Source organism: Sardina pilchardus, chromosome 24, assembly GCF_963854185.1.
Source record: "Sardina pilchardus chromosome 24, fSarPil1.1, whole genome shotgun sequence".
In the NCBI taxonomy this organism is placed as follows: Eukaryota; Metazoa; Chordata; class Actinopteri; order Clupeiformes; family Clupeidae; genus Sardina; species Sardina pilchardus.
Window position 1 is genome coordinate 26,531,984 of NC_085017.1, and position 27,644 is coordinate 26,559,627.

Below are 27,644 nucleotides of genomic sequence, written 5' to 3' on the forward strand. Positions count from 1 at the left end.
CGAAGACGTATTATGTCAAGCAGAACAAAAATAATACAGGGCCGCCTCCAAAAGGCATTATTAATATTCTGACATTTGTAAGGGGGTTTAATCAATCAGCTAACAGTGACACTACAGGAAAGAACTTTTTAAGGATTTGCATGTAGCATCTCTCCAACAGAATTGCATACTATTAATGTTTGTCCCTGGTAGATTTGAATTCATTTCAAGATATCATGCCAGACAATGTACATTGCAAAGGTATTCACAGCAATTCCAAGAGTACCACTACATATTTTGATGGTGTTTGAGGAACAGGTATGCACCAATGAGCCAATGTTACCGTTTACCTTTATGCCACTTCCATATCCGCAATGCCAACAAAGCTGTAGGGTGTGACCGTTTGTATTTATAGTTTTGTAGTTGTTGTTATGGTTTGTTGGACAGGTTTGAGTAGAGAGGTTGAGACCTGGATGTGTTTATATAAATAAACCCAGCCGTGAATGCAGTTCAGATACAGCCACTACTCCTGCCTGTTTATCCCACCTATTATTCAGACAGCCAGAATAGTTTACATTATGGAAAACAAATTTCCTTATCTCCATGGATGTTTATCTTAGTGACATCATGGCCTATGTCATGACTGTAAATATGTACAGAGGAGAGATTTTTTTTTTTATTGTTATTCTTTCATCACTTAAACAGCAGACTGAAAATCCACCCATGGCTCAGCAAGTAAAAATCCCATGGATGCATGATTCACCTGGGTTCAACAGTAAAACATGTCATAGAAAAGTGTGTGTGTGTGGGGGGGCATAGTTAGAGTTTCAGGACACAAGGAAATTCATTCTATTTTAATCTAGCAGGATAAGCCTCCCTCAGGCACTCAGATTGATATGAAGCCCTAGACAGTAAGTGTGTGGGAAATGTGCGACGTCTGAAGCAAAATCACCTTTTTTTGTGCAACGCTATACTGCATGAGGGAATTAAGGATGCAGCATGGGTCATGGCATGCACTCAGATGCATCACCCTGTCTCCTTCACTTTCAAATGTGCCACTTTCAAGGAAAGAACAACAATGTGCTATTTGGTGATGAAATAAGGTTGATTTGCACATTGTATATTACTGTTAAAACTAAGATAGAAAATAACCTCTCAACAAAGTAAGGCGTCTCTCTCTCTCTCTCTCTGTGTGTGTGTGTGTTTGTATAGTGTGCCTTACTCTTACAATGAGGTAGAGGCTAAACACTCTCCAAGGCAATCAAACTAACTGAAGGAAGAACATGCAGGAGTGGGAGTAAGCACACAAACAAAGGGTACTGCCTCACATGGTTCCTAAAATAAACATCAGACAGGTGATTAACAGCAATCTGTTTTTTTCCAGCCATACTGTTCTTTAATTAGAGGAAGTATAGAAAAAAACAAATTCCTGGGAATCTTTCCAAGAGCATTCATATCTTCCAAGAGCTCAGATTTATTATTGAGATTACTTTAGGTAGGAAAGCACCTACAGTAAAAATGTTAAGGTTTCAACGTATAACTGCTGTAGTGTTATATATTGTGCGGTAAACTGTCCAGAGTAAACCTAATTCTTGTGATGGGTCAAGTTTCACAAATGTTTATGTCAGTAACGTCTGAACAGGAGCCATCTTTTTACTCCAAATTATTTATAATGCAAATGTTGCCCACAGCGAATTCTCACACAGATCTCTGTTTCTCGAGGTCACTAAATACTGTTAATGCATCGTTAAAATCATGCCCCAGTGTTTACACTGTAGCTACCTGGTTGCTTTAGCTGTTGGCTGCGGCAACTCGAGCTAAGTAGTATTTTTTTGTTTTTGTTTTTTTTCTTACAGACAGTACTTGTGACCTTGAGAAACAGGGGTCAATGTGAAAAATCACAGATTTTTCCGTCAACAATGAGATTAGCGGTTTTGACCATTTTGGCCAATTTTGTTAGAGGGATCTGTTTATATTTGTGGAATCATATAGCCTGGGTTTTCCCATACTGCCTTGCGCGGTGATTTCAATCCCGCTGCTAAGCCAGTCTGGAAACTAACGCCCAAATGTTCGCCTGATGTTGGCGAACCAATCACAGAACATCCGAGAAGTTTCCGTTGCCCTCTTGCGTCTACATTAGACGCCAAAGGATTTACCGCAGCCCTTAGCGTTGCATACGAACGAGTTGGGTGAGCTATGCGCATTTGATAGACATCCGTGGCGCCCAATGAACGGATCTGGGCATTTTTTCAAATACGAGAAAATGAACGTCTGGTTGCCAGACCACGTCTCATTTGAGAAGTGGGAGGCGTTAGCCAGGCTAGGAATCATATCCAAATTTGCCAGAGTAATTCTACAAAATGTCAGCTTTCCCATATAGCAAATAGAGATAGCAAAGAGTAAGAGTGTCTCCCTTTGATACAGACAGCAAAAGGTCCATTGCACATGTATATCGAGGGAGATTTTAGTATAATTGTATATCTTAAGGTGCTAAACTACAAGATAACAAGTACTGTTTGGCTATTACAGTGCCAGGATTGACAACCTACAATTTGCATCGAAAAATTTCAGCCATGATTAAAGCCAACAAGTTTCCAAAACATTATTTTTTATTTTCACTTACAAATTAAAACATAAATTACAAAACTGATGGAATTGTCATTAACTGAACTTATAACCTTAATTTTAATTTGCTCCAGCAGTTCATCATTCTTGTAAAACAGATAATACCCATCATTTGAAAAAAAGAAATAGTTTACTAATCCAAAGTAATATACCATAAATATACAGTATTGCATGTGTGCAAATATAGGTTTAAGGCAGGAAGACTATGTAGTCACTTTTGACTATTGTAGTCACTTAGTAGAACTATAAAGACATTATATTTCATCTTCATTTTTAACTTAGCCCTTAGTCTACAGCTTTTATACAATTTTTGGCTTGTTTTACAAACACATTGCATCCTTCATCTTATGGAATACTGGGATTACCATATTATCTCCTCAATAGAACTCCCACAAAAAAAAAAAAAAAACGGCACCATAATAGGCATCTTAAGAGGTACTTATGTGTGGCCACGTCGATGACGATATCTGTGTCTATGGTGAGGCCACATCGTTGAGACCCATGAAGATACAGTCAGTGCCATGCGAATCACCACCAATCCAAGACAGGAGACCTCACTGGTCACCGGGATCTCAGAGAAAAGGGCATGGTCCCGAGGCACATGCACCGGGCTCTCACTGTTCTCCAGGTCGCAAACTATTCCCAGGATCACCTGCCGCTGTGTCTGCTGCATCATCCCCCTCATGTTGAGTACGGTCGAGATGTGCCTCCTCCTGTGAGAGTGGAGTAGGTGGTAAGGAGTTATGACATGTATAAATAACATATAAACCAGACACTAGGAGGCGGTTAAAGCATCACATTTGCTAACATATTTGGGCTATGGTATCCTTGCTAACACCAGACCTATTCTGAAATGAAAATTGGTCTGGAAATTCTTTGTTCACTTCCGATTTTCAAGGAGTGTAACCACTGGTAAAATTAGCTTTGGTTAGCTCCGATGTAGCAAAAATCAAGGTTCGCCATCTTAATACCGAAGATCATAAAACCTTCTCAAGGTCAGATGGCAGAAATGTGTAGAACAAAGCGTCTGCATTTCTGACTTCCTCATCACTGCAAGAGTTTAACAGGCGTGATTATTCAAAATCCCCATGGTCCCATAGGAAGTACCCAGACCGCCTTATATGGGCGAAGATGGCAGCTTCTTTGTGCTAGTGCCAACTGCCATCCTGGGTTCACCAAGGCGTGGGGCTATTGGATTTCCATGTGAAAAACGTGACACAGAGATTGTTTTGAGATGATTCATGATAATATGAGTATTCATATGAGTGTGGCCTCCTTTAAGCAACATTATAAGATTATCTTAATGGACTTCTTGGACTTCTGAGATGAAAATTGCAAAATGAGAATTGTTTTAAATCAGCTCGGTCAAGCTGCAAAGCATCATACATGCTTTGCAAAAATAAGAGATGTTTTTCTTGAGTGACTTAACATGTGTCCTGAGGCTGGGGCCCCATTCTTTGATCTTATGTGAGGCACCAGCCAGTCTCCCGTTGGGATGGCAGGAACAGGAAGTCCTTGGCGGCTATTTCCTGTCAGCCGCATTGAATTGTGCGTCAGCAGGAGATTTGCCACTCTGCTAATGACCTATTCTCCTGAATTCCACTCCGTCACTTATAAATACACAAACACGGTGCCTGGAAATACCCCCTGGACCATCATTTTTGTCTATAAAACACATCTGCCTAAAAATAATGGCAACGGGACAACTTGACAGCACTTGGCCTTTCATTATCACTGTGCATATCTATGCCCACAAACTGGTGCCCTCTCTGCCCTGGGAAGGATGGAAATAAAGCTAAAATAACATATGCCAGCTAAACTATTTTGGACATCCTGACCTTGAAGAAACCTGTGGAACTCGCCAAAACATGTTGGTCTTTCAAGTTGCATCCTCCTTAAAATGCCTGTTTGGGGCAATATATCATCTGCAAAATTCTTTGTTGTCTCCAGTGACCACAGAAATGCCTGGGTCTGCTTATCAGTGATCTTGATCTCTCACAATACATTCCCATGATAGTCATATAAATATATAATACAATTAATAAAACATGAATACAGGAAAACACTGAGGGCCAGATGTACTGATGTTTTTGTGCCCACTTCAAGCACATTTGTTTCACAAGGTGCGCATAAAAATTGGAGAGGTATGTGCAAACAGGCCGCAGTTTTGTGTAAAAAGCATTTTTCCATCTTTTAAAAGCAGGTGTTAATCCAACTTGCGGTTAAATGCATCAGTAATGGACATTTTGAACCGCTTTTTAGATCACCAGTTTTGTGTCTTTGTACTATATACGAAGCAACCTTAACTTTCGTTGGCCAATGGCTGACCAATCTTCCATAGCCTATGTGCTCAAGTAGTTTGAGCAGAACTACTGCTCATGTCTTCCTGCTTGTTGACATCATGTATTGTATTGTATTGTTATACAATTTTTGTATTATTATTTCATGATAAACGTTTGATTCATTTTAATGTCGTCATTAGTTAACTTCATTCAAACTGTGCTTGTGATTTTAGTATGTCGTTCCGTTGTTAACGTTTGTAAATTGTGGGAGGGGGCAGAGAAAGGCGCTGTTTACCCGATGAAGTACAGGTTTGATAAATACCACGTTAACTGAAGTGTCACAGCCCACGCTTTTTGCAGGTTGGCCATGACGCTGATAACGCTACGTTCGCTAATGCACATGTACAGTATCTGGCCCTGGGCAACCTAACCACCCCCATCACTTTTGGCTTAAGGCAGAAGCCTAATTACTTTTCATTATCACGTGACACAATATTAAGTATTTGATATGTCAGTAATCTGTGTGATGTGTACAATGACACTTGGTTTTGAGGCAAGGCAATCATTGGATTATTTGAGCAGTGTACATTCCACTGTAAGACCATACATACTGCACATACATATACATACATGTGTGTGTGTGTGTGTGTGTGTGTGTGTGTGTGTGTGTGTGTGTGTGTGTGTGTGTTAGGACTGTGGGAACTGACAGGAAGTGAGCGAAGAAGAGAGGTGGTGGGATTGGAAATGATGGAGGTGGAGCAGTTCTACAACATTTTACTAATACTTACGATTCCAGTGAATACAACGACAGTTATCACTCACCGTATGTCTGGAAACTCCTTCACCAGTACTCCAACTTCCATTTGTATTGACGGGATGTCCTCAAGAAGAATAATGTCCGCCAAATGTGCAATGACGCTGTCAAACCATGAGCAATCAGATTCCTGTGAAATGGAGAGCGGGGGGAAAATAGTTGATATCGGCAGCTCAGGCTGGAAACCTGCCTATCTACCTCCTGTTCCCTGCCAGAACCTTTGGCTCTAATCAGAAACTGGCATCCAAAAGACGCACCGGATCGTTGGTCTGATTGGCTGAAGGACTATCCAAGCGTACGGAGTCATTTGAACTATGACCATTGATCACGCCTCTTGTGCAGTAGAAACAAAGCGCAGCCTACCCATACTAATGATCAATCTTAAAAGACTGAGCTTAGTATGGTGATAGCCAGACTAGGAGAATATTGCTGTCTATCTGGTTCCCTTAGTATCGCTTCAAAATTGTTGAAAGGTGATGCAGCAAAAGCCCAAAAGTACTAACCAGGTCTTTGAAAAGTGCTTTTATTTGCTTGGCCTCATCCTGAAGTCTGTAGGCCACCCTCTTCCTCATCTTGAGTGATGTGCAGATGATGCGGCCTCTCATGATTGCACGGACATACTCAACCAAGACCCGCCTATGTACCTCATTCACTAGGACCTGTCGATCAGACAATAAGGATTTTAAAATACGAACAAATTGCATAACTGTAAGAATAGTATGGCACAAATAACAAGGGACAATTGAGATACTTACTTGATATGGAGGACAGTCCATTCTACGGAACTTCTTAAAGTGTTGTTTGATGGTAATCTCAATGTTTTCATATGCCTCAGTGTTATTCAGCCATTTTCGCTTTACCAACTTGTCAAAGAATGGCTGTAACAGAAATTAAAATAAAATACAATACAACTATTAGTAGTAGTAGCATGAGGGAGTTTGTTCTTACAAGTAAATGATGGTTGCCCATTATTAAAGCCTACCAAAGCATCCCAACCCTTTTTGGTCTATTGTGGTTTTTATCTGGCATGGGTAATTATCGAGTTGCACAAATACATGTGTGTGTGTGTGTGTGTGTGTGTGTGTGTGTGTGTGTGTGTGAGTGTGTGTGTGTGTGTGTGTGTGTGTGTGTGTGTGTGTGTGTGTGTGTGTGTGTGTGTGTGTGTGTGTGTGTGTATTTATTTAGGGATTGGCATGGTGTTTTTTCTAGTTAGCCTATTAGCCTGTTTGATGCTCATTGAGCTCAATGCAAACCAAACCAGTTAATAGGCTAACTAAAAGACACACCATACCAATCTAGATATGGTAATTGGTATGTGGTGATGTGGGGCTATATTAATTCCAAAGGCCAAGGGAAACTTATCAGGATGCATAGAATCCTGGATCTATGAAATAGCTGGCATTTAAAAACATATATAAAAATCGTCCTGCCTCTGTATCTCTGTATCTGTAGTTATGCCCAAATTAATGTCACTTGCAATACTTTCAAATAAAGTGGTTTACAAAAAAGTCAAATAAACAGTTCTCTGGAAGCTTTTAAATTAGTCATCCAAAGTATTAGGCATTATTTTTGAAATATCAAACAGATTTTTAATAACGTAGTCATTAAGGCAATTGAAAACAACTTCATCTTTTGATGGACCACAGCTTGGGGTCTGAGCAGAGGTGGACTATTCAAGAGCAACTGGCATGTTGTCAGAGTATGACTCAGCAATAGCCAAATTATTGGAAGTGGGAAGTACACAAAGTGTCTAGCTTATTGTGTGTTAACGTCCTCATTCAGGAAGCCTGGATCCCTCGTTAGAGAAAACCAGTACAGACGAGTTATTGTCAAAGAGCTGGCAAAGACGTCTACATTTCACCTTCAGTAACGGTATGCGAAGCTGACAAAAGGTCAATATCTGCTTGTTGCACGACTGCACAATTTTTTGAAAGTATACATACTATTCACCAGTCATAGCCCAAACAACGTAGTACATTTATGTCATGGACATTTACATACTCATTCGAAACTCCTGACATTATGAACATGGTTCACATTAAATGTTTCAGGCAGGTCATGGTTAGCAACGATCTGACAGATTTATGATCCACTGAAAGAACTTCTTCTCTTATACAGTATATCCCTCTGATATTAGGGTTCTAAGCCATGTTCAATTCCAGATCTTTTGTCTGCTTTGCTCAAGCCTCCTACTGTAATATCTATTTTGCATCTATGAACCATGAAGTATGCTGTAATTCTCATATGATTTCTCATTGATATGTTGTACTTGATTTAATTTGGATTTTATGTGCACCATTTTTTGGTTACTGGAAGGTCGCCTTATGGAAAGTAAGAAAGAAGTGAAAGCAACACAGATCCTAACTAGATGTATAGAAATGATTAATTTGTCGGTTTCAAAAATAAAATTAATATTTCATACTCACCACTGAAACTGAAATGTATTTTGACATTGGACTCTTCACCAGTTACATGTTATTCTCTATTATTTACCTTACACTCCCCTCTACACACCTCAAAATAGTTTCTTTAGGCACAGAGCAGCCGTGGTATACTGGTTAGGGCCTCGGGCTTGTAACCCGGAGGGTTGCCGGTTCGATCGCCGACCAGTCCACCACGGCTGAAGTGCCCTTGAGCAAGGCACCTAACCCCTCACTGCTCCCCGCTGGTTGGGCAGGCAGCTCACTACTCTGGGTTAGTGTGTGATTCACCTCACTGTGTGTGTGCTGTGTTCACTAATTCGGTTAAATGCAGAGAAACAAATTTCCCTCACGGGATCAAAAAAGTATATATTCTATTCTATTCTATTCTAACTTTGTCAACCCTTTAGGTAGAGAGATGAGAACTATTTGTACTCTCATAGGACTCTGCTAGAATATAAGGTCCTGCTCCCCTCACAGCAACAGCTGGCCAGTTATATGTTCAGGCACTAAACACATGCAATGCATTGTTTCCCCACACTACAGCACAGCCATGGTCTATTAGATTTTTTTGTCCAGGCAGGACATGACCGTTCCACTAAGACATTCACCATCTGCATCAGGGAAATTACATTGCATTCAGGAGTTATGTAATCTGACATACTGTACGCTAATGGCTATATGTATCCTACACACCGGATGAATTAGGTCCAGGGACAAACTCCGGAACAACACCCTGACATAATAGTGAAGCAAGGAATGTATCACCACTAACAAGGGCAAACCAAGAAGAGGAGTGTTTATGCATGTGAATAAATCTCTCACCCTGATGTTTTCGAACAGTTTGTCGGTAAGAACTTTGGTTGACTGGTTGACAATGGTCTCAAGAGAAGAGTGAGCATGCTCCAAAGAGTCTGTACTCCCCAGGGAATCACACTGCCGGCAACGCTCCACAAAGTTCCTGTGAAATCAACAAGGTACATATATCAAGCATACTAGAGGCAATAGTACACAGTGGGTAGGCTTATATAACACATATACCAGTGCAATATCACTCTACTTCTTAACATCTCATATTTACAAAAAAACTTTTATTTATGTTCCACTTTCAATGTGTTTACCTGAAGGGAGGTATGCAATTGACAAGAGCGATCGTCTTGGAGATATAACCGTCCCCTCTATCGCCGAAATCAGCCTGTGTCTCGTGGAACAGCTCAACCTTTCTTTTGAAACTGCAATTAAAGCAATGACTGTTACCATCAACATCAGAACCATCATTTACAGCATTGTCGTCTGCTCAAAAAAACGTTATTCGCCACCTTACCTCTGCAGGAAGTCTGCTAGGCCAGTGAGTGTGCAGCGAGCAACTCGAGCTCCCAGCTGTTCATTAATAGCTGTTGATCTGTCGATGTCTATTTTCAATCGCTAAAAGCACAGAAATGCAATATGCATAAACACTCACTGCTAAATAAAATATTTTTCTTGTCATTGAGACCACCCTCTTCACGTCAGGTGTGTGAGTTTACTGACCTGTATGACAGAGCGTGCAAGATTGGACTGGTACTCTTCAATGTGCATGGATTGGGCCCATCTCCTCTCCTCATCTTCTAGTACTTGTGAGAGCTCTATGCTTACATTGTCCTACACACACACACACACACACACACACACACACACACACACACATAAATACATGACACACATGCATAAAGAAACACATTCTTATTTAGATATCTAAGTGAGGACCTTGGTTTCCATTGCACAATAATTAAGAAATATTAAACCGATTCCAGACCCATACCTAACCATAAACACTAGTAAGTAAAAAGTGTTGTAGCACTTTTGTTTTTCATCAGAAACAACACCACATCTCAGAGGAATTAATGAGGACCAGAATTATGACCATACCTCTTTACAGGTTTTACTAACCACACTTCATGGTCTTAGTACAAAACTAAACATACAACCAATAAGTAAAATCATGGAAAAAACACATACACACATACAGTATATACTGTAGGCACTCATTACCTTAACGGTATGGATGCAGTCTTGTTCCAGTCTGTCAATACACTTTGGTGGTAACAGTGGCTCCAGCTGGGTACAGTCAAGGGTTGCCATATTGCCAACTGGTCCCAGAACATCCCTGCATCACAGAACAGGAGTCAGTGTCATGCATAACAAACTCCCTCTCAGACTAGATCAAAACAAATGCATCGTTTTGGCTTAGTGGTAAAAGACTGCCTAAAACATCCATCTAAAGTTCAGCACCACCAGAGCTGTGTTGTCACTGGACCCTTCTGAGCCACTGAGCCAGTACCTGCTGTAGATGTTGTAGATCCAGTCCAGCAGTGCGTACGTGTCCGTTATCTGGAGCGGCCCGCTCGTGATCGTCTTGAGGCGCTGAGCCACGGCCCTGTGGTAGCTGTGCACGTACACCTGAAAAGCCCTGAAGTCCTCCGGGTAAATGGCCACCACGTTCCGACACGCCGCGTCCAGGTCTTCCAGCACGCGTCCACTCAGACGCTCCAGGAACGAGGCCAGCTGGCCGGCCGAGATGCCCCCAGGCTGCGGCAGCGACCAGTCGGCGGCCTCTCCCACAGCCTCCTCCCAGCGTTTCATGAGAGTGCGGGGCCGGCAGGAGGGTTGGGGGCCGTCGCTGGGGGTGGGGTACATCACCAGCCCTTCGTGGATGCTCTCGTTGCTGTTGGGAAGAGATCGGCTCTTTTCCCGCTGGACCCAGGCGGAGTCGGCCGCCTCCTCCTGCTGGATGACCAGCACCACCAGGCCCAGCTGCGGGCCAGCGCAGGGCTGCCGGAGCGACTCGCGCACCACGTCCCACATCTCCTGCAGCAGGGCCTCGTACAGCAGCTCCACATCCTTAGCCTTGCGCCGGCCCGCATCCCAGACGCAAGAGGTGGACACTATCTCGGGAGGGTTTCCCGTGGACATGGCACTGGACCTACGCGAGGTTGACGGCGCCATGTTGGGCGGATGGTGGTCAAGCTCACACTCGCGCTCGAGCTCCTGAATGTGAGTATCGGCCAGTAGCAGGCTCCTTTGGTTGACGAGCCGCAGAATCTCTAAGACTGACACAAAAAAAGGACAAGGACAACGTTAGTCTATTTTGATACAGTAATGCTACAATACAATGTAGGGACAACAGCTATAAAAAAAAAACATGATTAACCCTCAAGTCCGTACCGGAGAGAGGTTCTTTCGGTTTGACCTCTGGTGGCTCCTCCACCTCCTCTTCCTCGGCCTCCTGGGAAATGCGGTCCACCATGGACTCCCTCCGCAGCTTGCCAAGACTAACTATGCGCAGGAAGGATGGGCGTCTGCGGGCATCATCGTCTGTCTCAAGACTATAGTCTCCGCCATAGAGGCTCTCTCTGCAGGTGGAGTCCTTGCGTAGGCTTGCCAAACTGGAGCGTGACGCCCAGAGGGTTTACAGGTAAAAGTGGTGGAAAAAATAGACATTGTGTTAGCAATACTTTAGACTCTACAAATAACCTTACCTGTGCTGTTGAACTGCAGTAACAGAAAACAAATGTAACCTCCAACACTGCAATATACACTAGGGAGCACACCATCCATTATTCACTCTAGCTTCAGTTCACACAGTTGATCTGGGCCGGGTTTCCCAGATTCGTTAAGAAGCTCTTAAGTGCTAAGAACTTCTTAGGAGCGTTCTTAGAATGTTCTTAGAGCGCTCCTAAGAAGTTCTTAGCACTTAAGAGTTTCTTAACGAATCTGGGAAACCCAGCCCTGGTCAATAAATGATGTCCACTATTTGCACAACTATGGACTGAAAGAGGGACGCCTCCTCTCACAGACGAACACACATGTAGTAAAACATGCATACACGCCCGGGCACACTCACAGACACACACCTGTAGCGCAGTAAGGTCATGATCTCTTCGGAACTCCTCCGACTGTTCCTCCTCTTCTCCGACGGCAGAGTCGAGCTGCGTTGGGAAGGTGCATTGTTTCCCCACTTGCTGCGAGCTGTGTTACGCAGCTCCTTTCCCAGTTTCCCCAATGTCTTCAGAGGTGAGGAGCTGTATAGCTTTACTAACGTTCCCCTTAGAGGCTGACTGGTCTTAGACCCTCTTTGATTGGTTCCATTCTCCTCCGCCTCGCTGTCGAAGGAGCAATGTTGTTGGGACCTCTCTAACGCCAAAGCTTCCTCTGGAAAGTATTGGCTCTGCTGGTCCACTTCCTCAAATGGATTTAGATTGCAGCTTGGCATGGTTAGCTCCCCTTTGTTGTGGCAACCCTTTGACCGGCCTGGCAGCTTCTTCAGAAAGGGCATTCTGGCTTGGAGGTCTTTTCTTAAACTGAAAGATAAAAATAGATGCATTATGTGCTTGAACTTCCTTATTTAAACAACGAAGAACAACATGGAAGAACTTTGTCCGCTGGTGTAAACAACTTCACCACCACGCTGTCTGTATGAGCCTACAGTACAGCCGAGGCAGGTAATGTAGCTTTACATGCTTCAGAGTGCATGACCCATCAGTGGGATCCATGATGAGAGTTAATCGATAAAAAGAAAGAAAAGGTACAGTGTGCCTCAAGCTGAATATGATCACATAACTCAACCAATGCAATTCCATAAAATGTGTTAGTTAGTTTGAACAATTAACAAAATCTGTTGCCCAATGTTTTAGGAAAGTACTTTTCTAAGTTACCATTTTAACATAGTTCCGCCATCCCTTGATAACATTTCTATAACCTACATCAAAATAGCAACACTGTTACAGATCAGCAACACTTGTAGGCCTATAGTTCTACAAGTACAATTTGTACAAGTTGATCTTGACTAGAGTGCCCTCCCCATTTGTCAGCACTCCTAGTGAAAATTAGTAAAAAGAGGTAATAAAAATAATCTTTTGTTGTTTTATCAATGAAAACAATGAGAATGAATCCAACCTTGAAGGTGAACAAAAAAATCTTCAAAAAGATACACATGCTACAATTGTCAACCCTGGAAAGTCATATAAACAAAATATGACAGTGACATCATAGTTTAATTTCATGTATATGCAACTTCTTTAAGGTAACCAGAGTGCTTAAGATCTGTCACGCAGTAATCCATGATTTCCTGTTTCCTTGAGGTATAAAAATAACCTCACAGACAGTACATTTTCATCATGGGAAAGACAAGATAATACACCGTTGAAATAATGGGCAAGTCAGGAAATGGGCACAAAAAAACTGGTGCTTGCCTAAAAATACCTATATTAAGAAGTTCCAATTACTCACAAAAAAAGTTCCAATTACTCTTACAACATTGCCTGGAAAAAAAACACATGTCTGTCTGTCATATATACAAAGTGAGGAGGATGGTAAGAGAGACAAACAATTCCCTAATGGAAGGGTGGGCCGACTATCTGGGGTTTGACATACTGTAAGGATGAGTAAACTGAAAATAACCCCATATGTTGATATTCTGGAGCTTCAAAGAGACGTATTAGGGGTCATATGTCATGACCTCCATGAAATACCTGATTTGAATTCCATTCAAAACAAGTGTGTGGGGGTGTGTGTTAAGAGGAGAATGCACCTACGAGGAGGCGATTTAAGAATCTGGATGATCTGGAGATGCAGTATTCTGTCAAGAGAAATACTCTCAAATCTCCTGCTTATTCCCCAACTTTATGAGACATTGTATAGGAGAAGTCAAGAAATATTGTATGTTACTGTATATGGCAAAGGGAGTGGGTGGGAAGGGGGGGATTTTTTTTAGCATTACAAGACAGGGTTTAAAAACAAGGGTGTCAATAACTGTGGCATATTTTTGTTAAGAATATCTATTTCTTTACGAGGATTTTTTCCTGTCTCTTATACCACTGCCCATTCCGTGACTACACTGTAAAAAAACAAGAAGTCTCTGTGGGCAGCCCAGGCTCCAAAGACAGGAGACACAGTTGGGTCAACCTGTCCCCTCAAACCAAAACCGAACCGAAACCCTGCATGGATTTTTCCGGGAATACTGAAGTGAGGGGTGAACTATACCTCTCTGGCGTGTTTTGATCCTTGGCTAAATATAAGGTACATTGCTTTGGACAAAAGCAACTGCGAATAAATTTAAATATAAACATAATCACAAATAAAAAACGATCTCCTGCGCGATCGTTGACTGCACTAAGGTTGGATCTTTCCTCATTGTTTCCACAAAACTAACATAAAACTCCAAAAGATGATTTTTTCATAATTAATCTTAGGGGTGCCAATTAATGTGGGGGGGCGCTGCACTAATTGCTACTTTCTGCTATTTTCTTATTATCTTTAGGTGCCATTTTGCATGACAGCCATATGACATTCACTTTAAAATAAATGCCACTGAACATTTTACACCAAATGAATTTATTGACTGAATTCATTTTACAGATCAAGTGGTTAATTTAGTTCAGTGTTGCACGAGTAAAGTTGTAATTCAGAAGAATTGATGGTATGGTTTTAAGGCGTCATGACAACAAAAATCACTCCACAGCAGTTCAAAAATCATTTCACAGCAGTTCATCATGAAAAATGTGCTGTATGAAAGTTTATTCTAAAACAACACTAGCAAATTGCCACTCTTGGAGCATGTAGTCTGAAACACTAAAACAACGTGCAGTACTGGATTAAAAGAAAATGCTTATTAATTCAAATGCACGAAATCAATGCTTAATCAATGACCCCCATGAGTCTTGGGATTATGTTTTTTCTCATTTGAGTCCAAACTCAACTGCGATCACATTCACATGTAAATTTGTAAAGTGTAAAGTGTCACTTAATTGACAACATCCTGCAATTTCAAGGCTTCTTGTCTATGCCTGAAGGACATTTCAATCTGGATGAAGGATCAGCACCTTCAGCTTAATCTTTCCAAAACTGAACTCTTGGTGTTTCCAGCAAAAACAGCTATTCCCCAACAGATCAATATCCAGCTTGATTCATCCTCACTGACTCCAACTAGATCGGCACGTAACTTGGGTGTCATAATTGATGACCAACTTACTTTCTCTGAGCATGTTGCCTCAATTGCAAAGTCATGTCGGTATACCCTGTACAACATTAGGAAGATCAGACCTTATCTGACACAAGATTCCACTCAGCTTCTTGTACAGGCAATGGTTATCTCCAAGCTGGACTACTGTAATTCTCTGTTAGCTGGCCTACCTGCTTGTGTATTAAGACCACTACAGTTGATTCAGAATGCTGCAGCACGACTGGTCTTCAATCAGCCAAAGAGGACACATGTAACCCCTCTCCTAGTTACTCTCCACTGGCTCCCTATAGTAGCCAGAATTAAATTTAAATCTCTCACTCTGGCCTATAGGACACTGACTGGATCTGCTCCCAGCTACTTCAGTTCTTTAATCACGATGTACATTCCCAACCGCCCACTGCGATCTTCTGAGGAGCGTCTGTTATGTCGACCAACCATACATGCTCAAATTGTAGATCCTACTCTTCAGTGGTTCCGTGTTGGTGGAATGAGTTGCCCAGTGCTCTCCGTTCCAGCAACAGCTTTGGATCTTTTAAGAGGGGTCTTAAGGCATATTTGTTCAATATGCACTTAGTCCTTTGAGTTTGTGATGTGTTATGGTTTGTATTGTTTTGTTATAATTTGTCCATTGATAGAATTTGACATTTATTTTGCTATTGTCCTTAAATTTAGCCATACCATGCTTTAGTTATTATTATTATATATAATTAACTGAGTGACTTATTTGATTGCTATTCTCATTTCACTGTTTTTATTTCTCATTAGGTTAGTGCTTAAAATTATTGTTTTACTGATAATATTACTATTCTCCCTATTGTAATTGTCCACTGTTAATTTAATTTGTACTGTTATTTATTTGTATGTCGCTTTGGACAAAGGCGTCTGCTAAATAACCATAACCATAACCATAACCATAACCAATTCTGTTCCAAAGTTACACAACAAATCACAGTGGAGTCAGTGGTTTGTCCACACCTGTCTGTCCACACCTGTCTGATTCATTCAACTTACTTGTTAGACAATACTGACATGTTATCGAATGTCAATGTGATGAAAAAAAAGAACATGTGTGCCAACAGTGAGCAACATCTATTAAAGATAAAACCATAGCCTACCTCTAAAACCTTGATGTGATTTGTAGTCCAGTTTCTCAAGGCAATGCTATCTGCTGCCGATATTTAAGTATGGATAGTTCATGTTCCTCCTTGGTCTGAGATACCCAGACGGTCTGCCAGGGCTTGTGTATCCTACCACAGATGATGCTATTTCCTGAGGAAACAGACTAAACCTCCCACTATAAACATAAGTGCAGACACTGCGCGCATGCGGACATGACACATGATACAGAAGAATAGATTATCATTGTCTTTTTTATGGGATGGGCAAACATAGTCTTAGTCACAAGTATAATTCCCAAGGTCTAGTATGATTCACATTTTAAAGTTGAAAAACTAATTTATAATTAATGGTTTTATTCAATCACTGCACCAAAGAAAAAGAAACATGTTTGTTTTGCAAAACAAAGATGACAGTATTTTTCATCAGCTTTCATTTCTCTGTGTTTTCATCTATGTTCTCAAAATAAGTGCTGTTAGTTCTGTTATTATATAGTCAAAAGGATGGCTTTCAGTCTGAGACTTCACTGCGGTTAAGGTACTTTTCTACCCTCTAGAGGACATATGGAATCACAACACCACTTTTTCTGAACCTGTGATAAGCAATGTGCTGAACTTGCTACATTACTGTTTGGTTTTTGTTTATGTAAAGCACATTGAATGACCTCTGTGTATGAAATGCGCTATATAAATAAACTTGACTTGACTTGACTTGACTGGTGTGTGTGTTTTAGGCAGCCAGTTTTGGATCTGTCTTCCATTTTTAAATGTATGGTCAAACAATATAAACACACTAGTTACTCGCCCACTGTGGCAGTAAGCTGCAGTCTTGGTCCATGCAACAAATCAAAACTCTTGGAAACTGCAGGGTTCCCATTCTAAGTTAAAAGTAAAATTCATGAATTTGAATTTCCATGACTTACTATTGTACAATACTGACCAATGATTTCTGAACACACATAGTGCTCAGGAGTCTTTTATTTTATTTAGAGCCGGACAATAGGCATTGAATAAACACAGTTGGGCGTGCACTCAAGCAAGCAGTAAAGCTAATAAAGATATATACACCATGCATGCACTTTTGTGGGGAAATATTTGTATTAATGTATTTTGCCAAACTGATACAACAACATTCCCTGATATTCCATGACTTTGCCCTCCCAAATGAAGAAATTCCTAGCCTGGTCGTAGGCTACCAAACCCTCATACTAATATTGTACAGAGGGAAGGGAAATGAAAATTGAGCGGAAGCTTACGGAGGGCCATGTCAGGCTAAGAAATTCCCTTACTTTCCATGTCTGGAATAGACTTTCTAAATTCCATGGTATTCCAGAAATTCCATGATCCGTGGGAAGCCTGGAAACATGGCTTTGATTAGACTTCCTGTAGCCAAAAGAAAGACTAGAAATATTTTTTAATCCTTATTATTTATCAGTTGTGCAGTTATCCTCCTGCTACTTTACACCAGTCTCTTAAATATAAAAAAATGAAGGCCTACCTTGTGAAAATGACAAATGCTCAAATGGCCTGTACTCCAATACACAAATAGCCTTGTCGCAACGTCTAAGTTATCACCAGTCCATCATCATTCAGCATCTTATTTTTGTGTTGATTTGTTTAGGTGCAATTAGTTTGATGAGATTCCTGAATGAAGACATGGGTTGTGGCATTGTCATAGATGTGTATTCAGAAAGAGGACCTTGGGATAATTAAGGATGATTTCTCACTACAGTCAGTTTGATTTGTTAACTTTCCATAAGTATTCTGGACGAGTCTAATATGACTACATAAAACATATCGCGCCGGGTTCTTCCATAGACGAAGATCCCATGGCATGGAGAAATGTTTACGCGCAATGTCACAGAATTGAATTGTTATTGGTTTGAATCTGTTGCACGGCAGATTGGCTTTCTCGGATTGGTTTAGTTGGCACCGTACATTTCAAATTTCCCGGCGCGCTTTTACTTTACTTCTGCAGCAGAACACTTTCAGGGAAGTGGCATCAGCAGTTGGGTTGACTATTTGACTACCTACCTGTCTTCGGTTTTAGAAAATACAAAAAAAGGAGGCAAAAATGCATGTGATCAAGCGAGGTAGGTGCCAGCGCTTACAGGGCATCACGCTTATTACAAAGCCAGTAGTGTTGACAGCAGACGCGAATTATTCGCTAGTTAACGTTTGCCAGTTGGCGTTTAACATCAGTCATTGTTGTTAACATGTTGTGATTGTCTTATATCTGCACTCTGCTATCATTAATATGCAGAGCAGTGTGTATTTTTTTTTTTTTGTCAAATGTTCCTTCGATATGTTAAATACGTATCTTATGGCAATTTCAAATGCTAGCATAGCTCCTTTTTTTCTGACACTGCGGCGGCGGGACTTTAACGCGTGATGTAAACAGTGTTTAGCGGAAATGCTTTCCTATTGGCCTAGATATGCAAAACGTTACATTGGTGTTCTCGAATTGGTTGGTTCGCTGGCGCATTCAGAGTTCGTGGCGCGCTTTTGCTTGATTTGGCGCTTTGTTCTTACAAATAAGTTAACCTAGGGGACAGGGGAAGGAATCACTTGCTGTTGGGTTGTCTGGCTGGCTTGTCTTTCATCGGGAGTTGCTCTTTGAAATAAAAAAGCCAAGATGCATGTAATTAAGCGAGGTAGGTGGAAGAGTTTACAACACCAGTAATATTAGCTGATTGTGTGCATGTAACCAGCATTTAGTTTAATATAACTACTGTGTTTGTCGACTGTTTACCGGTTCACTAAAGTTACATTGATTAATTGATCGTATACGCGTTGTTTCCTGTATTAGTGTGGCTTAGATTATTATTTTCCTTAAAAGCTGTTCATTTGTCTTAGTTGGCTAGTTACTTCTGTCGATAACCATCAAAAGTGTGACGTTTAAGTTAACTCGGGAACCAGGAGCGCTTAAACTTCACAAGTATTAGCTAGGTACCCTGCGAACCTGTCTTCCAGTTTGCACCATCATCGATTTAATTAACGTGATTAACATGGGCCGTGTATGGTGGGAAACGACGAACATATTATTTTGATAATCACATTAGCTATTAACTGTTAACAAGCTTAAGTTGGTCATATGTCCAGCTAACGGTGTATCAACACTAACGTTAGTTGGCTCTCACGTTTTGCCTGTCTTTGAGGAAAGTTTTACCACCAAAATTAGATTCAAGGCTCCTCACGCCTTTGAGAAACAAGGCTTTATGATCTGTTGTCCCTCCTAGACTAGCAGAACAAGTTGACCTAGTTTCCTAACGTTAAAGTTAAGCTAGCTAGCTGTTGTTAAATTAACAAGTGGTGAATTGACAATATTTGGATTTAGGCAGTCCAGCCTATACCAACTGACCAATTTATTAGTTACAAGATCATTTTATTAAATCTAGTTGTACGGAAGATGCTTTTACTTGGCTTTACCCCGCACTTCAACTGATCTTGGCGCCAAATACTGTGTTCATTATGTAGCAAGCTAATGATAACATCACTCAGAGTTAGCTGCTAGCTGTGATGGGACGAAGGATCGATTATTTTTCTCAAACTTTGCTGAATTTTCTGTATACATTTTAACAATGTGGTGCAGTTAACGTGGGTTTGATGTTATTGCATCGTTTCCTTTCTGAAGGCGAGCCTTCACATGCTAATAAGCTAACATAGGCAACAGCCACCCGTCTTCCTGTTTGTTTTATTGTACTTCCGAAGTCATGACCCCAAATGGGCGAATATTATAACGTATAATAAGACTGCTTAATTCATGGGGCATATATTGTCTGTGCTACTTTGCAAGGTCTCGGCGAAAAAATCCCAAAGGCTACTGCTTGTGGTGCAAGAGCTACTTGAAACATGGCTCATGAATTGCACCCAGTCCCTGAAAACACCGACTGTCTGGGCAACAACCCCAAATGTTGCAATGAATATTGAGATGATTGACTAAATAAAGCTCCACTCATGTCTATACGTTTATTTGATCTGAGACATGGTAGCCTCAAGGATCAGTTCCAAATCACCTTGTTTCGATGAGAGGTGTTGATGATTAGTTTTTGTTTTTGTTTCAGATGGACGTCAGGAGCGCATCATGTTTGACAAAATAACATCTCGTATTCAGAAGCTCTGTTATGGACTCAATTCTGATTTTGTAGATCCTGTGAGTGAAAAGTGTTTTAAGATGTACAAGTAAAAATACATGAGTAACAAACATTACACTTTTGTTGGTCTGCAATTGCTACATCCTTATTTTGTTTAATTGTTTCTTTTAGACTCAAATTACCATGAAAGTAATACAGGGACTTTACAGTGGGGTTACTACCATTGAGTTGGACACCTTAGCTGCAGAGATTGCTGCTACCCTCACAACCAAGCACCCAGACTATGCCATCTTGGCTGCACGAATTGCTGTGTCCAATTTGCACAAGGAGACAAAGAAAGTTTTCAGTGGTAAGTTAGAGTTTTTTTTTTTTTTTTTTTAAATATTAAAAGAGCTTGGATAGATATTTAATTGTGTGCTTTGTCTCTTGCAGATGTAATGGAGGATTTGTTCAACTATGTGAATCCACGAAATGACCGTCATTCACCAATGATCTCAAAGGAGACACTTGACATTGTTATGGCCAATAAAGATGTAAGGTTTTATTTTTTCGTTTTCAAAGTATTAGTATTGCAAGCTTTGAGTTTTTAATCAGATCAGAGATCATTGTTAGGCTGTGTTAAGTGTTATGGAGTTCAAGCGGAGAGAAACCAGTGTGAAATCATGCAGATTTGGGCTAACTTCAAAACTATAGGTCCAAAGTTCATTTGTGAGTAAGTTTGTGCTTTATGGTTATGGGAACTGGCAGACACTTTTGCTCAAATCAACATACAAATAACACCAATGTCAATCACATACTGCCACAGTCCAATTTTATTACTGTGTAAACATGGGTAAACTAATTCACCTCAGTCACTTATTAATAGGTACTATAGCATTTATGTATGCACACCAAATCATCTACTTAAAATTATATTTGAAAATTTGATTGTTATGCTAAGGGTTCTAATGGGCTGTTTTATGTTTTAAATTATTTTTTATTTATTTTAAACAGCGCCTCAACTCCGCCATCATTTATGACCGAGACTTCTCCTACAATTTCTTTGGATTTAAAGTAAGTTCACGTTGTCTGTTTTACTTTGATAAAAGTATTTTGTGTTAAATGTACCTCTTTCTTGGGATTAATGCCTGAGTTTAATTGTTTTGGATGGTTGTTTGTCTAAACAGACACTGGAGCGGTCCTATTTATTGAAGATAAATGGGAAAGGTAAATATTTTTGCATTGATTGCAGATCGCTTACTTTGTGAGGAGTTGTACATTTAATTGTCATATTGGCTTGTTGTTCCTCGCTTACATTGTTATAATATAAGTAACTCATTGTTGTCCCTAGTGGCGGAGCGTCCCCAGCACATGCTTATGCGGGTGTCAGTGGGGATTCACAAGCAAGACATTAATGCGGCCATCGAGACATACAACCTTCTGTCGGAGAAGTGGTTTACTCATGCCTCTCCTACCCTCTTCAACGCTGGAACGAACAGACCTCAGCTTTCAAGGTATATGTCTTTGCCAGTGTTATGCATGTGTGGAAGATCAGTCACGTCTAGGTTGTTTGCTAACTGCATGTTTTCTAAAGCTGCATGTGGTACAATTTCATGTTTTGTGAGTGACGGACGATTTCAAGTTTTTTTGCCATGGAAAAATGTATAACCTGAGTTTGAGAAATAAGAACCACCAATCTTGCCCCTTCTAGCTGCTTCTTGCTTGCCATGAAAGATGACAGTATTGAGGGTATCTATGACACATTGAAGCAGTGTGCCCTCATCTCTAAATCTGCTGGTGGTATTGGTGTGGCAGTGAGTTGCATCAGAGCCACTGGAAGCTACATTGCAGGGGTGAGTGTGGCCAAAACGTCATCAAATTAACATACTTTTGCTCTCAATTAAAAGTTTGAAGCTGTTTAATAACATTTGACTGACCTTTTGTCTTACACTTTGAGTAAATGTCCTCCCCCCCCTTTTTTTTTATTTCAGACAAATGGTAACTCCAATGGACTGGTGCCAATGCTTCGTGTGTATAACAACACTGCCCGGTATGTGGACCAGGGTGGAAATAAGGTAAGGGGAATTCAGTTATGTGCTAGATGGTAGAAGTAGAGAGATTGAATGACATGTTCTATGACTACGTTTACATGCAGGGAATGTTCCTGTTTTAAACGGAAAATTAGCAATATTCGGTTTGCGCACGAGTCATGTAAACTCTTTATTCATTCCGAATTCCTAACCAGAATGGGTTTTCGCATGTCCTTTTGGCAGGTGTTTTGGCTATTTAAGCATCCTGGATTTCCCCATTAGCAGCATTTTCCCATGTGTAGGCTTAGTTTGCTAGAAATCAACTTCTAGGCCTACTACTTGTTTGAGAACTTCATTCATAAAATGACGTCATGACTCAACCAAAACAAGCCAATTACGTCAGCAACGTTGGTCATCTAACCGGGATAAAGCGGTCGCTATGTATATGAGAATATTCCGGGAACACAATACTCTTCCACACATAAAACCGGATTATGCCTGATCTTGTTCCAACCGAAATATTGACTTCATTCGGAATTTGCCGTGCATGCAACCGTAGTCATTGTGCATCTGGATTAGTTTTTGGTATTTTAAGTATGTGATGCTCCTATTTTTTGCTGCTCTTACTGGAGCAGTCTCTTATTATATACATATTATCTCTTGGTTCAGAGGCCAGGTGCATTCGCCATGTACCTTGAGCCATGGCACTTGGACATCTTTGACTTCCTTGAGCTGAAGAAGAACACTGGAAAGGAAGAGCAGAGGGCGAGGGACCTGTTCTATGCCATGTGGATCCCAGACCTCTTCATGGAGAGAGTGGAAAAAGACTTGGTATGTGTGTGTGTTCCAACCCTAAAATAGTCAAGAAAGTGGAAGTATTTGGACAACATATTTTATGAAATGTGCTGGAGTACGATCATCTCATAGTGTTTGTTTGATATCTAGGATTGGTCTCTTATGTGCCCAAGTGACTGCCCTGGTCTAGATGAGTGTTGGGGTGAGGAGTTTGAGAAGCTGTACCAAAGGTGAGTTGGTCTCTCTGGATTGCAATTCATTATAAAGAATCAGACCACCAAATGGTGCAAAGGCACATTCAGTTTAATTCTACTTTCTAGAATATTCTGAGGAGTAGAATTACCGGATATTGACAAGATTTAAATAATGATCAACCTGAGTTTTTGATCTTGATCTGTAATCTATTCAATTATGTTACCAGGTATGAGAAGGAAGGCAGGGCCAAGCGTGTGGTGAAAGCACAGCAGGTCTGGTACGCAATCATCGAATCCCAGACAGAGACGGGCACACCCTACATGGTCTACAAAGACGCCTGCAACCGCAAGAGCAATCAGCAGAACCTGGGGACAATCAAGTCAAGCAATCTGTGCACCGAGATTGTGGAGTACACCAGCAAGGATGAGGTGCTACTTTAATTTAATTTTCTCTTAGATACAGGTCACAATACTCTTTCACCTAAAAGCCTCACTGACCTACATAAAGTATGTAATGTTAGCACATATATAATAGGCACTGCTTCAAGCAACTGACATTTTCTTTAACTTTTTAAATATCTGCAGGTGGCTGTGTGTAATCTCGCATCCATTGCCTTGAACATGTACGTCACTCCAGAGCGAACCTTTGACTTCCAAAAATTGGCCCAAGTCACCAAAGTCATTGTCAAAAACTTGAACAAGGTTATTGACATCAACTACTATCCAGTGCGCGAGGTAAGAATTTTCCACAGAAATCGGCTTCTCTTTGTAATTGTAGTAATATTCAGTCTATTTGTTTTATTTATTTATTTTAACTATGGCCATATTGGAATGTTCCCAAAGTAATATACTTTTATGTGTACACAGGCAGAGTATTCCAACAAGAAGCACCGACCTATTGGCATTGGTGTTCAGGGCCTTGCCGATGCGTTCATCCTGATGCGCTACCCGTTTGAAAGTCCAGAAGCTCAACGTCTCAACATCCAGATCTTTGAAACGATCTATTATGCAGCACTGGAGTCCAGCTGTGAGTTGGCAGAAGAGTTGGGCGCATACGAGACCTATCAAGGCTCACCTGTCAGCAAAGGAGTAAGTTCTTGTTTTTTTCTGTGTGTGTTTGTGAACGGAGTACATAAATCCAGTAGAAATATGAACATTTGCAGAAAATCTAAAACAGCCCTCCCTTCCATCTATCACAGATTCTGCAGTATGATATGTGGGAGAAGACTCCCACAGACCTCTTGGATTGGAAGGCACTGAAAGAAAAGATTGCCAAGTGAGTAAAAAGTAGTTCAGAATAAAAAGTGTCCTGAAGGTTTTCTGTCAAGACCTGGAAGTTGTTAGATCACTTGCCTTCTGGACATAAGGCTTCAGTTTTAAGGAGCATGCCGAGGCCAGACATCTCCCATCTGACTTGTCTCTCTGATCCTCTCTTGTAGGCATGGAGTGCGGAACAGCCTGCTCATGGCTCCCATGCCCACTGCCTCGACAGCCCAGATCCTGGGAAACAACGAGTCCATTGAGCCGTACACCAGCAACATCTACACTCGCCGAGTTCTCTCTGGGGAGTTCCAGGTAATGTCTGATGCCGATGTCAAGCAGCGAGTGTCAGATTGATGATTGGAAGGGCTTAAGACCGACATACCTCGGACTCCTATAGTATTTTCTGTACTTAAGATTAATCAGATCCCTTAAACTTCAGCAGAGGAATAGCTAAACCAAATTCAGTGGGTTTCTGCCAAATATGACCCACATTTTGGGCCCCTCTGTTTTTGATATTTTTGATCCGTTAGTGCTGAAGTGTTGTGTGTTATTGATGGACACAGCTTGACATCTCTTGTTTTTGGATGTTATTGACCCCATCGACACATGTCCCGGAGTTTGCACCATATTGTATGCATATCTATCAAGTTAGCATGGCTGATATTCTACCTCCCACACACAAATATCCATAGACCATGTGCACAGTTGCTACATTTGTGCAGCATTTTGTGAACCGGCTGTGTTCGCCCCATAGAGAGAGGTTTCGTAATTAAGGTGCTGACCATTTGACATTGTAGAGCTGTATCTGTCAGATACAGGGGAAAAGTGCCATACCTGATCATTGTCCCTCTGATTCACTTAAGATTGTGAACCCTCACCTACTCAAAGATCTGACTGAGCGAGGCCTTTGGAACGAGGAAATGAAAAACCAGCTGATCTCCCATAATGGATCCATCCAGGTAGGTCTCCTGAAACGACCAATTCATAACTCTCTTCACCCACCTTAAACCGTAGGCCATAGTCCACCAGTAAAACCCTCTCTTCTGGACATGGGTGACTGTTACATGGCTTAAAAAGAAACGGATAAACATTGAACCTAAATCTCATCAACATTTTTCTAGGGTATTGCAGCGATTCCAGCTGATGTCAAGGAGCTTTACAAAACGGTGTGGGAGATCTCGCAGAAGATGATCATCAAGATGGCGGCTGACCGAGGAGCCTACATTGACCAGAGTCAATCCCTTAACATCCACATAGCTGAGCCCAATTACGGCAAACTGACAAGCATGCACTTCTATGGCTGGAAGCAGGTTTGTTCATTACGTTTTTTGATATTCAAATATAAAGGCCATTCCCAATATTTTACCATGGGAGCTTAAAAAAGCTACTTGTCGAAACGGGTTAAAAGCCAGAAACCTGGGTTAAAAAGTTGGGAACCAGACAGTATTTGTGGCATGGTTTACGAATGCCCAGATCCGTTTATTAGATGCTACGAATGTCTAACAAATGTGTCTGTACGTAGTTCTTCAGTAGTGATTTTTCACTAGTGATAGGAGTGTAGATTTGAACAAAAGCTGTTTTGGTTCCTAACGGAAATACAAGCTTTGGTGTGTCTCATATACGACGTGGTACCCTCACTTGGTGGAAATCGGGTCCGTGGAAACAATCATGATTGCCTCAGAACTGGAGTTGTGTTTTTTTTTATTATTATTTATGAAACGTCTTTTTCTCTGTCCCATACAGGGCCTGAAAACTGGCATGTACTACCTGAGGACGAAGCCTGCAGCCAACCCAATCCAGTTTACCCTGAACAAAGAGAGCCTGAAGACTGCAGAGAAGCAGGAGGAGACCACAGACTCGAAGGAGAAGAACATGGCTGCGATGGTGTGTTCGTTAGAAAATCGAGATGATTGTCTAATGTGTGGTTCTTAAATCTTTCTTGCAATGATGTTGCCCTGCTGTCATCGTCTTGCATCCAAACCATTTGGCCTTGCACTGTGGTAGGAATCACTTTTCAGGATGACTCACCCATTCAGAGATTCTGCATACTGTAGACATTTGATTACTAGGCATCTGGTGTATGTGTTATCCATATTTATCATATTGTAAATGTTTGACATAAATTCAGCCCTATTTGTAGCGTGAGTGGGCATTTTCTGAACTCATAACATGGTTTTAAAATGGTTGTCTGTTTTTATAAAATGTTTTCTTTTTTTCTGTTTTTGTCCTTACCTAATAAATAAAATTTGTCACATTAGCGCTTACCTCTGTGTTCTAGATAATTACTTCAGCGATGGTACTGTAAAGCAACTACCTTGGTTTTCCTGAAACTTCAATAATCGTGAATTGTGAAGTAGCGTGAACTAGTAAGCAAACCAAAGTTGGCAAATGAGTGTAACTGACTGGTCATCCTTAAAATCAAAATTTCTTTGAAGTATTATACCGTGAACTTGGAGAAATGGGTCATTTGTATTTCATATTGTTATCTGTAAATGATGGGAGTAGGCTTGACCACCCTTTGATCTTTCTATCTTTCCCATGGTGGGTTATCAACAACTAGACTTTTTCCAGATTCAACGACCATGCACAATTGGCTTGTGATTGACACATGTGCATGTGGCATCTATAAAGGTACTACTTTTGTGGTACAGCATGCACTACCACAGATGTGCCTTCGTTCAGGTTTTCTGTTGAAGCAGACCCACAAGACCTCCAGAAGGCTCAACAGTGATGTCTGGTGTGCTGTGCCCACCCTCTTGATGGTTTGGGACACTGCAAACATATCAGACTAAATTCAGGTCAGGTCGTAGCATGACCCCAAATAGTCCTTGAAATATTCAGTCCTGAATGTAACTGAATGCCCTCTACAGCAGACTGTGTGGCATGTATCCAAAGGCATTCACAAGATGTAAAAAGACCACCAGGATATTTCTGTCGTGTTTTTGCTGTCTGAATTTGAAATTCAGAGGGGCCATGGCAGGCAGTTGGATACTATTGTATTTCAGTTCTGATTGTGGTTGATTGTTAGATGAAGTGTCTGCCTTTATTTGTTAG

The 27,644-nt window shown here is 41.0% G+C and overlaps 2 protein-coding genes across 3 annotated transcripts; one reads left to right on the forward strand and one right to left on the reverse strand.

Annotated features, from left to right (window-relative positions):
- Positions 1 to 2,570: 2,570 nt before the first annotated feature.
- On the reverse strand, positions 2,571 to 18,287 carry exoc3l2a (exocyst complex component 3-like 2a). The gene is made up of 15 exons (XM_062528683.1): positions 18,270 to 18,287; positions 17,734 to 17,879; positions 16,236 to 17,113; positions 12,014 to 12,460; positions 11,325 to 11,545; positions 10,441 to 11,209; positions 10,152 to 10,266; positions 9,651 to 9,761; positions 9,445 to 9,545; positions 9,242 to 9,352; positions 8,946 to 9,081; positions 6,456 to 6,578; positions 6,204 to 6,359; positions 5,709 to 5,830; positions 2,571 to 3,317 (listed from the first exon to the last, which is right to left on the reverse strand). Exons 4-15 carry the CDS (start codon positions 12,433 to 12,435, stop codon positions 3,044 to 3,046), a joined length of 2,661 nt encoding a protein of 886 aa, XP_062384667.1. The 5' UTR covers positions 12,436 to 12,460; positions 16,236 to 17,113; positions 17,734 to 17,879; positions 18,270 to 18,287; the 3' UTR covers positions 2,571 to 3,043.
- Positions 18,242 to 26,854, forward strand: rrm1 (ribonucleotide reductase M1 polypeptide). 2 transcript variants are annotated; one of them, XM_062528685.1, is made up of 19 exons: positions 18,242 to 18,328; positions 20,300 to 20,388; positions 20,501 to 20,678; positions 20,762 to 20,862; positions 21,323 to 21,382; positions 21,496 to 21,535; positions 21,660 to 21,822; positions 22,020 to 22,161; positions 22,300 to 22,383; positions 23,008 to 23,169; positions 23,284 to 23,363; positions 23,555 to 23,756; positions 23,913 to 24,062; positions 24,195 to 24,416; positions 24,527 to 24,603; positions 24,767 to 24,902; positions 25,454 to 25,549; positions 25,712 to 25,900; positions 26,334 to 26,854. In XM_062528685.1, the coding sequence occupies exons 1-19, from the start codon at positions 18,310 to 18,312 to the stop codon at positions 26,520 to 26,522; spliced, it is 2,379 nt and encodes a 792-aa protein (XP_062384669.1). In that variant the 5' UTR covers positions 18,242 to 18,309; the 3' UTR covers positions 26,523 to 26,854. The 2 variants fall into 2 exon arrangements, with proteins under 2 accessions (XP_062384669.1, XP_062384668.1); XM_062528684.1 differs by lacking the exon at positions 18,242 to 18,328 and adding an exon at positions 18,738 to 18,889.
- Positions 26,855 to 27,644: the final 790 nt, after the last annotated feature.